Source organism: Rutilus rutilus (genome assembly GCF_951802725.1).
Source record: "Rutilus rutilus genome assembly, chromosome: 2".
Classification (NCBI taxonomy): Eukaryota; Metazoa; Chordata; class Actinopteri; order Cypriniformes; family Leuciscidae; genus Rutilus; species Rutilus rutilus.
Genome location: NC_140210.1, coordinates 2,654,385 through 2,667,594, shown reverse-complemented (window position 1 = coordinate 2,667,594; position 13,210 = coordinate 2,654,385). Strand labels below are relative to the sequence as shown.

Sequence of the window (13,210 nt, the reverse complement as noted above, 5' to 3'; positions counted from 1 at the left end):
AATTTGTTAAGACTTTTTTACATTTTTAAAACAAAATGTCAAATTCAGATGGAGATTGATGTGTCTTTAGGAAGTATGAACATAAAAACATGCAGTTTAAAAGTGTTTCCTACATTAGATCAACTTAATACCACATGTTTGTGGTTTCTGTTTTTGCACTTCCTCTGTATTTTCTGTTCTTACACTTTGTCTCAGGAGTGTAAAAGACGTTCTGAGGTAAATACTGAAGTGCATTAATGTGTGGTTTGTCTAACAGAAATGTCACATCAATGCTTGCTGGTCGCCATCGTTGTGTTCATCACCACAGAAGCTATTTCAGGTAAGTGAAGTTTATAATGTTTTATTGAAGATGACGCAGCATCTCTTTTTTTTTTTTTTTTTTGTCGAACCTAAAGCAGTTTAGTTTTACAGTGTTGTTGAGGGTAACGCAGTACTGCAAGTTAAGTATTCAGATTACTTTTTTTAAGTAACTAGCAGCACATTACTTTTAAATTTACAACAAAATATCTGAGTTACTTTTTCAAATATGTAAGAAAAAAGTATGTGGACGTCGAAGATCTCAAAAATGAAGTTTATTACAGCATAGCAGTGGTAAGGTACACAAGCACCTTCACCGGTGTCAGAATAAACCCTGAACATCCAAATCTTAACCCTTTTATCCTGTTTTTAAAGTAAATTAAGTTGCTCTTGTTGCAAAAGCTGTGGTCTGTATGTTAAAGGAGAACTTGGTAGCTTTTTTAACTTAATAAAACTGTCTAGAAATCATTTGGATGGTTAAACAACCTGTTCTGGTGATATTGGTGACTTTCCCCGCTCCCCCCAGCGTTCCCAGGCGGAAAACCAACCTTGCAACTTGTTCACTACCGTCCCGGCAAGATAGAAATTGGAAGTCTCGTGAGAAGCGAGAACTAGAACGAGAACGAGCGCGAAACACAAATTGCTTTACGGCAATTCGACATAAACACACACGCATGTATGATGTATTACCAGATTACCCACCTCGGTAGACATAGCTCCACGCGATACAGTTGGCTTGCTCCGATCAAAACAAACGCACATGAGCAGCGGTAGAGAAGGGGAGGAGGCCGCCGCAAGTGAGTTTTTTACGACCGTGTTGTGAAATATACGCCCCACCACAGCTGTAGGGGGAGCTCGTGGGGAAAACATGCGACAACAAAAGGGAAAATCAGCGAAGAAGTGACTAGAGTTCGCTAGAGTTGCCGAGTTCGGCTTTAACCTGTAGCAAAATTGGCTCCATTCTAGATTTTTTTTTTTTTGTTAAACAAAAAACAATAAAAATTATTTTGTTTTCTTTCTGAATATCTGATTTTGCACAGAACAATATCATATTATGGAAGTAAAACAGGTTGCAAATGGCAAATTACCCAGTGGTTTGAATGTTTGTTTTGCGTTTTAAGCAAATGATAAGCACAGACATATGTTTCAAATGTTTTAAAAGATTAAACACAATATTCTTACCATGTAAAGGTGGTATAAACAGGAAAAGGAGGATAAAAACCAAGCAGATCAAAACAATGGAAATCCAAATGACAAACTTGTTTGTCAAAATGGGTTTTTCAAAACCTAAGGCAAAAAAAAATCATATATTAAGGTTATAAACAAATTCAACCCTGAGAAACACATTTTAAATAATCAGAATTACATTTCTAAAAATAAACTAATGCAGTGTAAGAACAGTGTAAAAAACAGAGAATATAGAGGAAGTTCGAAAACAGAAACCACAAACAAACAGCATTAATGTGTTAGTCTTTCATAAGAAAGATTTACTGCCATCTTGTTTACGTTCATTGCAAATGTTTGATATCAGTGTCTGAGTCCAGCAAGAATATTAACCACGACCATAATGCATGAAAAATGACCAAGGCAGATGATGGCGGATCAGATCTCCTGCTCCATCTCTTTTTCAAATTACTGTAAACCTGCTTAGTGTCTCTCAATCCAACAAACATCAAAATCAGTTCTTGGGTGGAAGAGAGCAACTGAGGGTATTAAAAAATCAATTTTAAATAATAATCAGTAATTAAAGCGCTGTCTCACCTTTAAACAGATCTCTCTCATAGACCCGTTCACTGGTCTCCTCACTCGCTGTGTTCTGGAGTGTACAGGTGTAGAAGATTTCTGGATTTCCTTTGTATCTGACAGTAATGAACTCTCCTTTCGGTTGGCGCGCTGAACCCGTCAGTGTTTCTCCAGCAGAATTCTTCCAGATGATAGTTTCACCGTACTCACATATTAAATACACAACACCAGGGTTATCACTCGGCTCTATTTTAATCACAGGTTTGGGGACCCGTTCTGTGAAAGAAATAAACAATGAAAACATTTACACTGTTGGTATCAGATGGCATATTAACTACAATTTTAATACGAACCATAAAGTTAAAAAAAGAACCATTGTACTTCCATGTTTTTGGACATGTATCACGGTATTCTTGAAAGTACTAACAAAGCACCATGGTTTCATAATCTGATATCATCAGTGTACCATAGTACTGCCAAAATACAGTGACGGTAAGTATACAGTATACCTGGTACTATGATTACCACATATCATGGTATTTACTGTAGTTCAAGGTATGTCAAAGAATACGGCAGTACTGTTCAAAACACATGATGATAGTGTGGTAGATTTTGTTTGTGTAATACAGTTAAATTACATATATTAACATTTATATAATACATTTTATTTCACAAATATAGATTAAAAAAAGATGAAAGAATTACTAGCTATATTCTGTAGTTCAGTAAAAATCATAATAACAATATGATGCTTTTACAGTAATAATATTAATATAATAATCAATATTCACTCACCCATAACAGTCAATGTGAATCTCTGTGCCTGCTCTTTACCGCTGATGTCAATGGTATAAACTCCAGTATGTTCGAATTTTAGTTTCTTAATCGTGATATTTCCAGTCTTCGTATCAAGAGTCGTGATGCCGTTGAATCTTGGATTCGGGGTTAGAGTATTTCCGTCTTCCCATTCAATCACCTTAATAGTTTCACCACCTTTAATGTGTTTCCATGTGATGCTGGAGACAGAAGCAGGAAGATTATCTGGACCAAAGGAAACTTCATCACCCACTGCTTTCACCACCTCTGTACCTAATAATTAAAATATGAGAGAGTTTGTTAGTCAACATTCAACAAGAAAGTCTCTGTCATCCACTACAGTCATTCATATTTGACAATTAGGTTACAATATGATAATAAAATTTTAAACTACAGTGTTGGGGAAAGTTACTTTTAAAAGAAGTTTTTATTCATTTTGAGGAATAGTTCATTTGTTTTGTACATGTGAGATGAGAAAATGCATGCTCTCATTTAGTCCAGAACTACAATAACAACTCGTTCTCATTAGATGCGTCTCTATAGCACGCATTGTGTATATCGTGTAATTTATACGTGAAAATTAGTTATGATACACACTGTAAAGCCCTTATGTGTGAGGTAGGCCTACGTGCGTATTATACGTTTGGGTAGGGGTGTGGAGAACGTGCGTATTACACGTAATAAAATGCGTATTATATGCACGCGAAAACTGTGTGTCAAAACCATAGACTTTAAAAAAAAATCTTTTTTTTGCAGTCTATGGTTTCGACACGCAGTTTTCACATGCTATAATACACATTTTATTTAAACCGTATAAATTGCACGATAAACACAATGCGTGTTTAGCCTATATCCCAATTTCTCTCAGCATGAGGACAGGAGAGCTGTCAGTCAATGGGAAAACATAGGAACTTGTGTTACTTATTAGTAAGAAATTGTAGTCTGCGTCTGCCTCGACCCAGATCCCACTCCAAAATATATTTTAGAATGAGCTCATCCCCAAAATGGCTTAATTATCATAGATGAAAGAAAGTCAAGCTATATAGTTTCTTCACTATTTGGGTTGATCACATCCTGAACAAATGGTCAATTGTAGAATGGGAACGGGTGTGGGACACAGAGAACCTTCTCAGACAGTGGGGTGTCACAGCTTCATTAAAGCTGCATTCAGTAACTTCGGGATTTCTTCGCTGTATTCTCGCTTTTTGCTCGCAGGTTTCTCTCTAGAGCTCCCCCCACAGCTTCGGAATAGATATTTGACAACACTGTTGTAAAAACTCGTTGGCGATTCTCAGACACCAGAGGCTAGTAGATCAACGACATCAAAGCAGATGGGACATTCTTTAAAACGTCTTCTTCATTCGGGTTCGGACAGCGTGAGGGAGCACAATAATGACAACATTTTAGCAGATTTATTTGGGCCGTAAAGCCATTGTTTACATCGCGAGACCTGAAATCACGCGATACTTCCTGCCGCGGCGGCCGGCGACCCGCCGGCTCAAAGTTGCAAGTGCGCATTTTCCGCTCAGGGGCACCAGGGGGGTGCGAAACGACCACCATTCAACCCGAAATAAGTAATATAACCATTCCAATGAGTCCGAAGCTGTTCAGTTAAGGTAAAAAAAGTTACGGTAACCCTTTCTTTTACAGTCCCCTAATTACTAGGTATTTACCTGGTAAATATATGGTATGTTATAGTTGGTTATTGGTAATTACCACAGGTAACAAGTATGTAAATGCAGAGAAACTACAAACTAATTACTAGGTATTTACCTGGTAAATATATGGTAAGTTATAGTTGGTTATTGGTAATTACCACAGGTAACAAGTATGTAAATGCAGAGAAACTACAAACTAACTACTAAGTATTTACCTGGTAAGCATATGGTAAATTATAGTATTTTAGTGTGTAATTACTTAAGGTGATTAGTATGCAATTACAGAGAAACTACCAGGGGAAAAAACACCACTGTTAAATATCAACTCAACAAAGTACTGTGTACTTGTTACCTGTTTAGGTTGGTAATAACTCCGATTTAATTGTGTACTTCCTCAGAATGTAGGCAGACTATTTTTAGAAACACCTCCAGTATTACCCATCAATTCAAGTTAGGTTTGTAGTTATCCTAGGGTTATGTTGGTAACAGTCCATGTTTATTTATTACTATCTTGAAATTAAGACATAGTTTCCAATAAATTACCTTGTCTTACATAGTTGTTGTTCATTGCTACACCCATTTATAGAGGGTTTATCAAATAATTTACCTTACACTTACCTGGTAACTACCCCGCAGGAACAGTTTTCCCTAATGTCATGGCACATCTTAAATACTGGGTATGTTCTTGCAGATGTTTTTACAATTTACTCAGTAAGTAAAGTGCAACTGTACTGTAAAATGAAGCCTTGTTTATTTCCATGGTATTACCGGAATTGTACCATATAACTTGATCATTCCCTTTTCCATATAGTCACAATTTTTTACCTCATATGTCCTGCAACGTTACCAAGGAAAACATGACAATTTACTCAGTAAGTAAAGTGAAACTGTACTGTAAAATGAAGCCTTGTTTATTTCCATGGTATTACCGGAATTGTACCATATCATTCCCTTTTCCATAGTCACATTTTTATTTATTTGTTTTCCTAGTATGTCCTGCAACGTTACCAAGGAAAAAATGACAATTTACTTGGTAAGTAAAGTGTAACTGTACTGTAAAATGAAGCCTTGTTTATTTCCATGGTATTACCGGAATTGTACCATATAACTTGATCATTCCCTTTTCCATATAGTCACAATTTTTTTTACCTCATATGTCCTGCAACGTTACCAAGGAAAACAAGACAATTTACTCAGTAAGTAAAGTGTAACTGTACTGTAAAATGAAGCCTTGTTTATTTCCATGGTATTACCGGAATTGTACCATATAACTTGATCATTCCCCTTTTCCATAGTCACATTTTTATTTATTTGTTTTCATAGTATGTCCTGCAACGTTACCAAGGAAAACATGACAATTTACTTGGTAAGTAAAGTGTAACTGTACTGTAAAATGAAGCCTTGTTTATTTCCATGGTATTACCAGAATTGTACCATATAACTTGATCATTCCCCTTTTCCATAATAGTCACAATTTTTTACCTCGTATGTCCTGCAACGTTACCAAGGAAAACATGACAATTTACTCAGTAAGTAAAGTGAAACTGTACTGTAAAAGGAAGCCTTTTTATTTCCATGGAATTACTGGGATCTTACCCTATAGCTAATCTGTTATAGCTACGTAACTGTAGCTATTACAGATTATAGGGTAAGATCCCAGTAATTCCATGAAAAAAAAAAGGTTTCCTTTTACAGTAACATTCCAGTTTCACTTTACTTACGAGAATGTTCAACGTGATCTCATGAGAATACGTGTGTATTTTTGCGTAAAGTGTAATTCTACCATACGTACATTTACTTACGTTTTATACACACAGAAACGTATAGTATTTACAGCACTAAAACGTAAAATGTTTGCATAACAGCACAAAAACATAAATTATTTACGTATGAACAACTCTATACCGACGTACATATTTGTACGCATTCTTATTTATGCATATTAAAATCGTGGCATTAACGTTTTGACTCTATTGCATTCAAATGTCTTATCAATTACGTTTTCAGTCGCATTTATGCAGTTTACTCAAGAAATAGACTAATAACATTTCGCTCTGTTCGTGCCTTCTGCTGCAAACTCGTTTCGGAGGATTAGCATGCAGTTAAACAAGAATACACTTTAAAACCTTAAAAGTACCTTATTTAATCGTTTAACCATTTTAATATTTAGTTTATTTACAGTGAGACACAAAATGCGTTTTCTCCAATAGAACAATAATACACCAAAACCCAACATAAATTCACAAAAGACATCAATTTTATTATAGCCTACTTGATATAATCCAAATCTTTAGAATCCATACGTTTGCAAGAAAGAGATCCAAATTCAGCCCTTTATCCAGTGAGTGATCTTCATCTTCATCTCCATTCCACAGGCTTTAACAACAGCGCAGTCTGTAACTGTCAAATCCCGCGGACCCGCGCTCGTGATGATGAATTCAAATTAAAAAATTGCGCCCTCAAGAAGCGTTACGACATGTTTTACGGCAGTGATATCAAACGCTCATTGGCTCTCGCCTGTTGGTCTATGTTCGTCACAGATTGCGACATGCCGTATTTCAGTCGTAAACTATATTTGAAATGGAGAAGCGCGCGCGCCTTCACACAGAGCGAAGCCGGATTAACATTTTCATGGATTAATAACTTAAATTCTGCTCTGTAACGTTACCTCATTCAAAACTATTATATACTGAAAGAGAAGACTGTGACTGCAACACATCGTCATGAGAACGACTTTTGGTACCGGTTTTGACATTTTCACAATAAATAAATTATTGTGATTACACATATGTTGTTTTTCTTCATAACTGTAGCCTATGTAGTTTTCTATCTTTGAAAATTACGTGTTAATACTACGTATTAACAATGAAACCAGGCTGGAATGTTTTAGTTAAGTTGCAGACCACACGGTAAAAGTTTGTGATTTCAAAAATGTTTAAGCAGTTGCAAAGGATGTGGTAAGAGTCTGGTAATACCATGGAAATAAACAAGGCTTCCTTTTACAGTACAGTTTCACTTTACTTACTGAGTAAATTGTCATGTTTTCCTTGGTAACGTTGCAGGACAAATGAGGTAAAAAATTGTGACTATATGGAAAAGGGGAATGATCAAGTTACATGGTACAATTCCGGTAATACCATGGAAATAAACAAGGCTTCATTTTACAGTACAGTTTCACTTTACTTACTGAGTAAATTGTCATGTTTTCCTTAGTAACGTTGCAGGACATATGAGGTAAAAAAAATTGACTATATGGAAAAGGGAATGATCAAGTTATATGGTACAATTCCGGTAATACCATGGAAATAAACAAGGCTTCATTTTACAGTACAGTTACACTTTACTTACTGAGTAAATTGTAAAAACATCTGCAAGAACATACCCAGTATTTAAGATGTGCCATGACATTAGGGAAAACTGTTCCTGCGGGGTAGTTACCAGGTAAGTGTAAGGTAAATTATTTGACAAACCCTCTATAAATGGGTGTAGCAATGAACAACAACTATGTAAGACAAGGTAATTTATTGGAAACTACGTCTTAATTTCAAGATAGTAATAAATAAACATGGACTGTTACCAACATAACCCTAGGATAACTACAAACCTAACTTGAATTGATGGGTAATACTGGAGGTGTTTCTAAAAATAGTCTGCCTACATTCTGAGGAAGTACACAATTAAATCGGAGTTATTACCAACCTAAACAGGTAACAAGTACACAGTACTTTGTTGAGTTGATATTTAACAGTGGTGTTTTTTTTCCCTGGTAGTTTCTCTGTAATTGCATACTAATCACCTTAAGTAATTACACACTAAAATACTATAATTTACCATATGCTTACCAGGTAAATACTTAGTAGTTTCTCTGCATTTACATACTTGTTACCTGTGGTAATTACCAATAACCAACTAAAACTTACCATATATTTACCAGGTAAATACCTAGTAATTAGTTTGTAGTTTCTCTGCATTTACATACTTGTTACCTGTGGTAATTACCAATAACCAACTATAACTTACCATATATTTACCAGGTAAATACCTAGTAATTAGGGGACTGTAAAAGTGACTTAGTTCACCTTTAACAGGTGACAGTTGACCATGCAGAGGATCAGGGAGAAGTTGGATTTTATTTTTTTTATTAATATTATTTAACATTAGCCAGTTGGCGAAGAGTTCTTCATTTTTGAACATTGTTTCTAACATTGTTCTTCAGTTACTTAAAAGCAAAGAAAGGTAGGCCGTTTATTTACTTATTTTTGCGGTTGGATCCCGTAGCGCTATATTCTCTACCGCATGCTTATGCTTCTCTTTAATGGACAGTCTGTTCAATATTTGTAGGAATGTTTGGGCATGATGTTTCAGGCCTATAATAAAAGTTTACCTTTTAGTAGCGTGTGACGTGTGTGTGTTTGCGCGCATCAGAGAGAGCTTAAAGTGATATTGATGTTGATCTCGGGTCGGGTTCGGGCTGAAAAATTGCAGCCGTTGTTGGGCTGGGGCCGGGTAGGGCTTGAACACCACGGGCCAGGGCCGGGTTAGGGCTGGAGTTTTTGGCCCGTGCAGGGCTCTAGGGTGTGGCCGCTGATTACCACTCATCTGATCATCAGTGCCAGCTGCGACTGATCAGCCTTGTCTATTTATACTCATGTCCTCTGTCTTGTTGTTGTCAGTATTGATGTTTCACGTGCTTTATTATATCCAACCAAGCAGGAAAAAACAACGAAGAAGAATGAATAACAGAACTGTAGTGACACACAAGATGGCAATACAACAGTGACACCTATTGGCATATTACTTTATAACAACACTCCCACTTAATTTTACAATAGGACTAAGCCATTTCTTAGTAAATTAAATTAACACACACACGCAAAAAAAAAAATGTCTTAGTCCTTTTTCCATGTTAATCGTTTTACACCCATAACATATTTAACCCTAAACACAGTTTAGCCATTTAAGATCAGACTAAACAGAATTAAATGAAACAAGAGTCCAATCTCACTCCTAAGATATTCAAACTTCTGTCTCACCAATGGCTTGGTCAAGATATCTGCCTTCATGTCAGCTGTGGGACAATATTGCAGTTGTATTTGTCCATTCTGCACACATTCACGAATGTAATGGTAGCGAATGTCAGTGTGCTTGGTTCTTGAATGATCAGCTGGATTCTTTGTGATTGCTATTGCTCCTTTGTTGTCCTCCAGGATCACCACAGGAGTAGCATCCATTCCAAGATCACTTAGTAGTCGTCTTAGCCAGACACATTCCTGAGCTGCTTGACTAAGTGCAACATACTCAACCTCTGCTGTTGAAAGAGTAACAGTTGACTGTTTCTTGCTGAGCCAACTCACCGCTCCTCCACCCAGTAAGAACACATTACCAGTTGTAGAGCGACGATCGTCCTGGTCTCCAGCCCAGTCGGCATCTGAGAAACCGACCAAAGTTCCAGACTCTGACCGCTCATACTTGAGAGTGAGTTTCAGTGTTCCCTTCAAGTACCGTAGAATTCTCTTCACCGCAGTCAGATGTGCAACACTTGGATTTGCATTGAACTTTGACACAACGCTCACTGCTTGTGCTATGTCAGGTTGTGTGTCCATCGCAGCATACAGTAGGCTACCTACCATAGACTGGTAATTACTTGGGTTCACAGGCTTGCTGACACCATCGTTCCTTTTTAGCTTTACATTTACATCAGCTGGAGTTGCAACGGGATTTGCCTCATGCATACCATACTTTTGAAGAATGGCTTCAATGTAATGCTTCTGATGAAGGAACACACAGTTTTTTTCTTTGTCTTGGATGACAGAGATCCCCAAGATATAGGACAGTTCTCTCATGTCCTTCATCTTGTAGCGCTTCTTAAGAGCGAGTTTCAGCTCTTCCATGCTTTCCATCGACTCTGTGATCAGAATTAGATCAACATACACAGCTAATATCTCCAGCTCCTGTCGAGATCTCACGAACACACAGGGTCTGATGTACTCTGTTTGAAGCCAATGTTCTTCATGAACTCTGTGAAAGTTTTACTCCAGCAGCGAGGGGACTGCTTCAGTCCATATATTGATTTCTTCAGCTTGCACACCAAACTTTCCTCCCCTGGTCTGATGTATCCCTCTGGTTGCTCCATATATATTTCCTCATCCAGGTGTCCATTTAGAAATGCGGTTACCACATCCATCTGATGCACATGCATGTTATTCTGGACGGCGAAGGACAGCAACGTACGAATTGAGCTAAAACGTACCACGGGTGAAAAAGTTTCATCGTAGTCGGCACCATACTTCTGTGAGTAACCCTTAGCAACAAGTCTGCACTTGTATCTCTCCACTCGTCCGTCACTATGATGCTTGACTTTAAACACCCATCTCAATCCTATGGCCTTCCGATCCTTTGGCAATTTCACTAAATCCCACATCTTATTTTCCAGCAGTGATTCATATTCCAAGTCAGCCGCCTCCTGCCATTCTTTTGCATTAGGACTCATCATTGCCTCTTTGAGTGTGCTTGGTTCTGCAACACAACAAACACTTACATAATGATCAAAAGTCACCAGGTCGGCAAACTCATCATAACCATATCTCTTAGGTGGTTTTCTGATTCTGCCACCTTCTCTAGCAGTTTCATCGACAGTAGCATCGACTGGTGTTCTCTCGTCAGTTTTCACGATAACTTCGTTCTCTGAACAAGAAATGTCCACTTCTTGTTTCAAGTCAAAGTCTGACTCGTTGAAGATCACATCCCGACGAATTAGAATCCTCTTTTTTTCCTCATCGAACAAGCGATAGCCCTTGGCATTGTTGGCATATCCCACGAAACGAAGCTTCACAGCCTTCTTGTCCAGTTTTCTTCTTTCTTTGTCTGGGACATGTACATAAGCTACACAACCAAACACTTTCATGTGACTCACATTTGGCTGTTTGTCGCACCATCTCTGGTAGGGCGTCACTTGTTTCAGTACAGATGTGGGGAGTCTGTTCTGTATGTACTGTAAGCTGCGGTCGCTACCGCCTCTGCCCAGTACGACTTTGGTAATTTAGCGTGAGAGAGCATGGTTCTCGCTGCTTCAATTAATGTCCTATTTTTTCTTTCTGCAACACCATTTTGCTGAGGTGTGTGAGGTACAGTTGTCTCATGGTGGATACCTTGAGCCTTCAAGTATTCTTGAAATTCTTTGGATGTGTATTCCCCACCATTATCCGTTCTTAGTCTTGCTATTTTCTGTCCGCACTGTCACGCTCAATGAGACGGAAGCAATAATGCAAGTAAAACTCTTTATTGAGGAAAATAGATGAACAAGTCTCTCTCAGGCTGGAATAGATGAACAAGTCTCTCTCAGGTTGGGTGACGCAGGGACAAGATGGTCAGCAATCCGGTGGTTTAGTGATGTGATGACGAATCGTGAAGAAATCCAGATGACGAACGAAAACCAGTTGAACACCAAACAGGAAATCAAGACAGGAACTGAAACTCCGACGGGGACTGGATACACACACACGGAAGACACCAAAACAACGATCTGACAAAGAGAGACAAGTGCGGTGAGACTTTATAGGTGAATGGATTGACTGCAGCTGTGATGAGAGTGAGATCAGCTGGATCGCTGATGCGCTGATCAGAGCGGTAACGCCCACTCGCACACACCCACACACACACATAACAACAAGTACACGAGACAAGAAGGAAACAGTGAATTCATGAACCGTGACACGCACTCATTGGATAATATTTTCTCAAATTCCTTGAATTTGCAAAGAACTTCACTCTTCTGCTTCATAAAGTATACCTTGCAACATCTAGAATAGTCATCAATAAAAGTCACAAAGTACTTTGATCCACCTACCGATTCAGTCTGCATGGGACCACAGACGTAGCCTGGCTCCGCCCTCCTACGTACTTCCGCTCAATTTCATTTTCCTTCAGTACTACGTCTGGGACTGCTGTATATTCTTAGGTTTCCAGAACCAAATTTTTTGTAGGACCAATCAGCGAACAGAGGGAGTGGCTGAGAACGATGACGTTGATGTAGTGCGTCAGTTTGAGTTGGAATAATGGCAGCGGAGAAAGACGTGAGAAAAGCTATTCGGTCCTTTGTTGCAAAACGGCCGATTATACAGAAGTTAAAGCCGGAGCAAGAACAATGTTTGCTAAGTTTTATTGGTTGCAATGATGTTGTGGCCCTCCTCCCCACCGGGTTCGGGAAAAGTTTGATTTCCAGCTCACTCCGTTAGCACTAGAATTCGTGCCAGAATTCCATAACTACTAAACTGCCGCAAGCAGTCATTTTGATCGCTATTCAAAGCTCTGGGCTATCTTTAATGATAAATCCCCAATTGAGAGATTAATACATTTATTGTACTAGGATGTCTTTTAAAAACAAAACAACACCATACTGTACATTTAAACAAGTTTAATTATAATTTATAAATAAATAATATTTGTAGATGCCCTGAACAAAATAGCCTATAGCCTATGTTTTCATGTTTCCACTGTTTGATCGCGCCCGCCGACACACACACACCATATTCCAGCATTGCAGCCTGTTCATTATAGCCATAATAAAATATAATAATAAAATAGTCAACCTAACATATAAATTCAACTGCTTCTCAGTACTAGTAGGCTACAATTCGTACCATTTTATGCGTGTGATGATTTTTTCCGTCGATATTGGAACGTGAGTGAAGTTCAAA

At 38.0% G+C, this 13,210-nt stretch overlaps 2 protein-coding genes across 2 annotated transcripts in view; both read left to right on the top strand.

Annotated features, from left to right (window-relative positions):
* Window positions 1-13,210, top strand: part of LOC311285512 (CD48 antigen-like) — a 236,431-nt gene that overhangs the window by 181,577 nt on the left and 41,644 nt on the right. The window lies entirely within an intron of this gene.
* Window positions 1-13,210, top strand: part of LOC311285502 (T-cell surface antigen CD2-like) — a 42,805-nt gene that overhangs the window by 25,688 nt on the left and 3,907 nt on the right. The window contains exon 5 of the mRNA XM_084401153.1: window positions 257-319. Coding sequence (XP_084257279.1) covers window positions 257-319 — 63 coding nt within the window. The remainder of the gene's footprint in view (window positions 1-256; window positions 320-13,210) is intronic.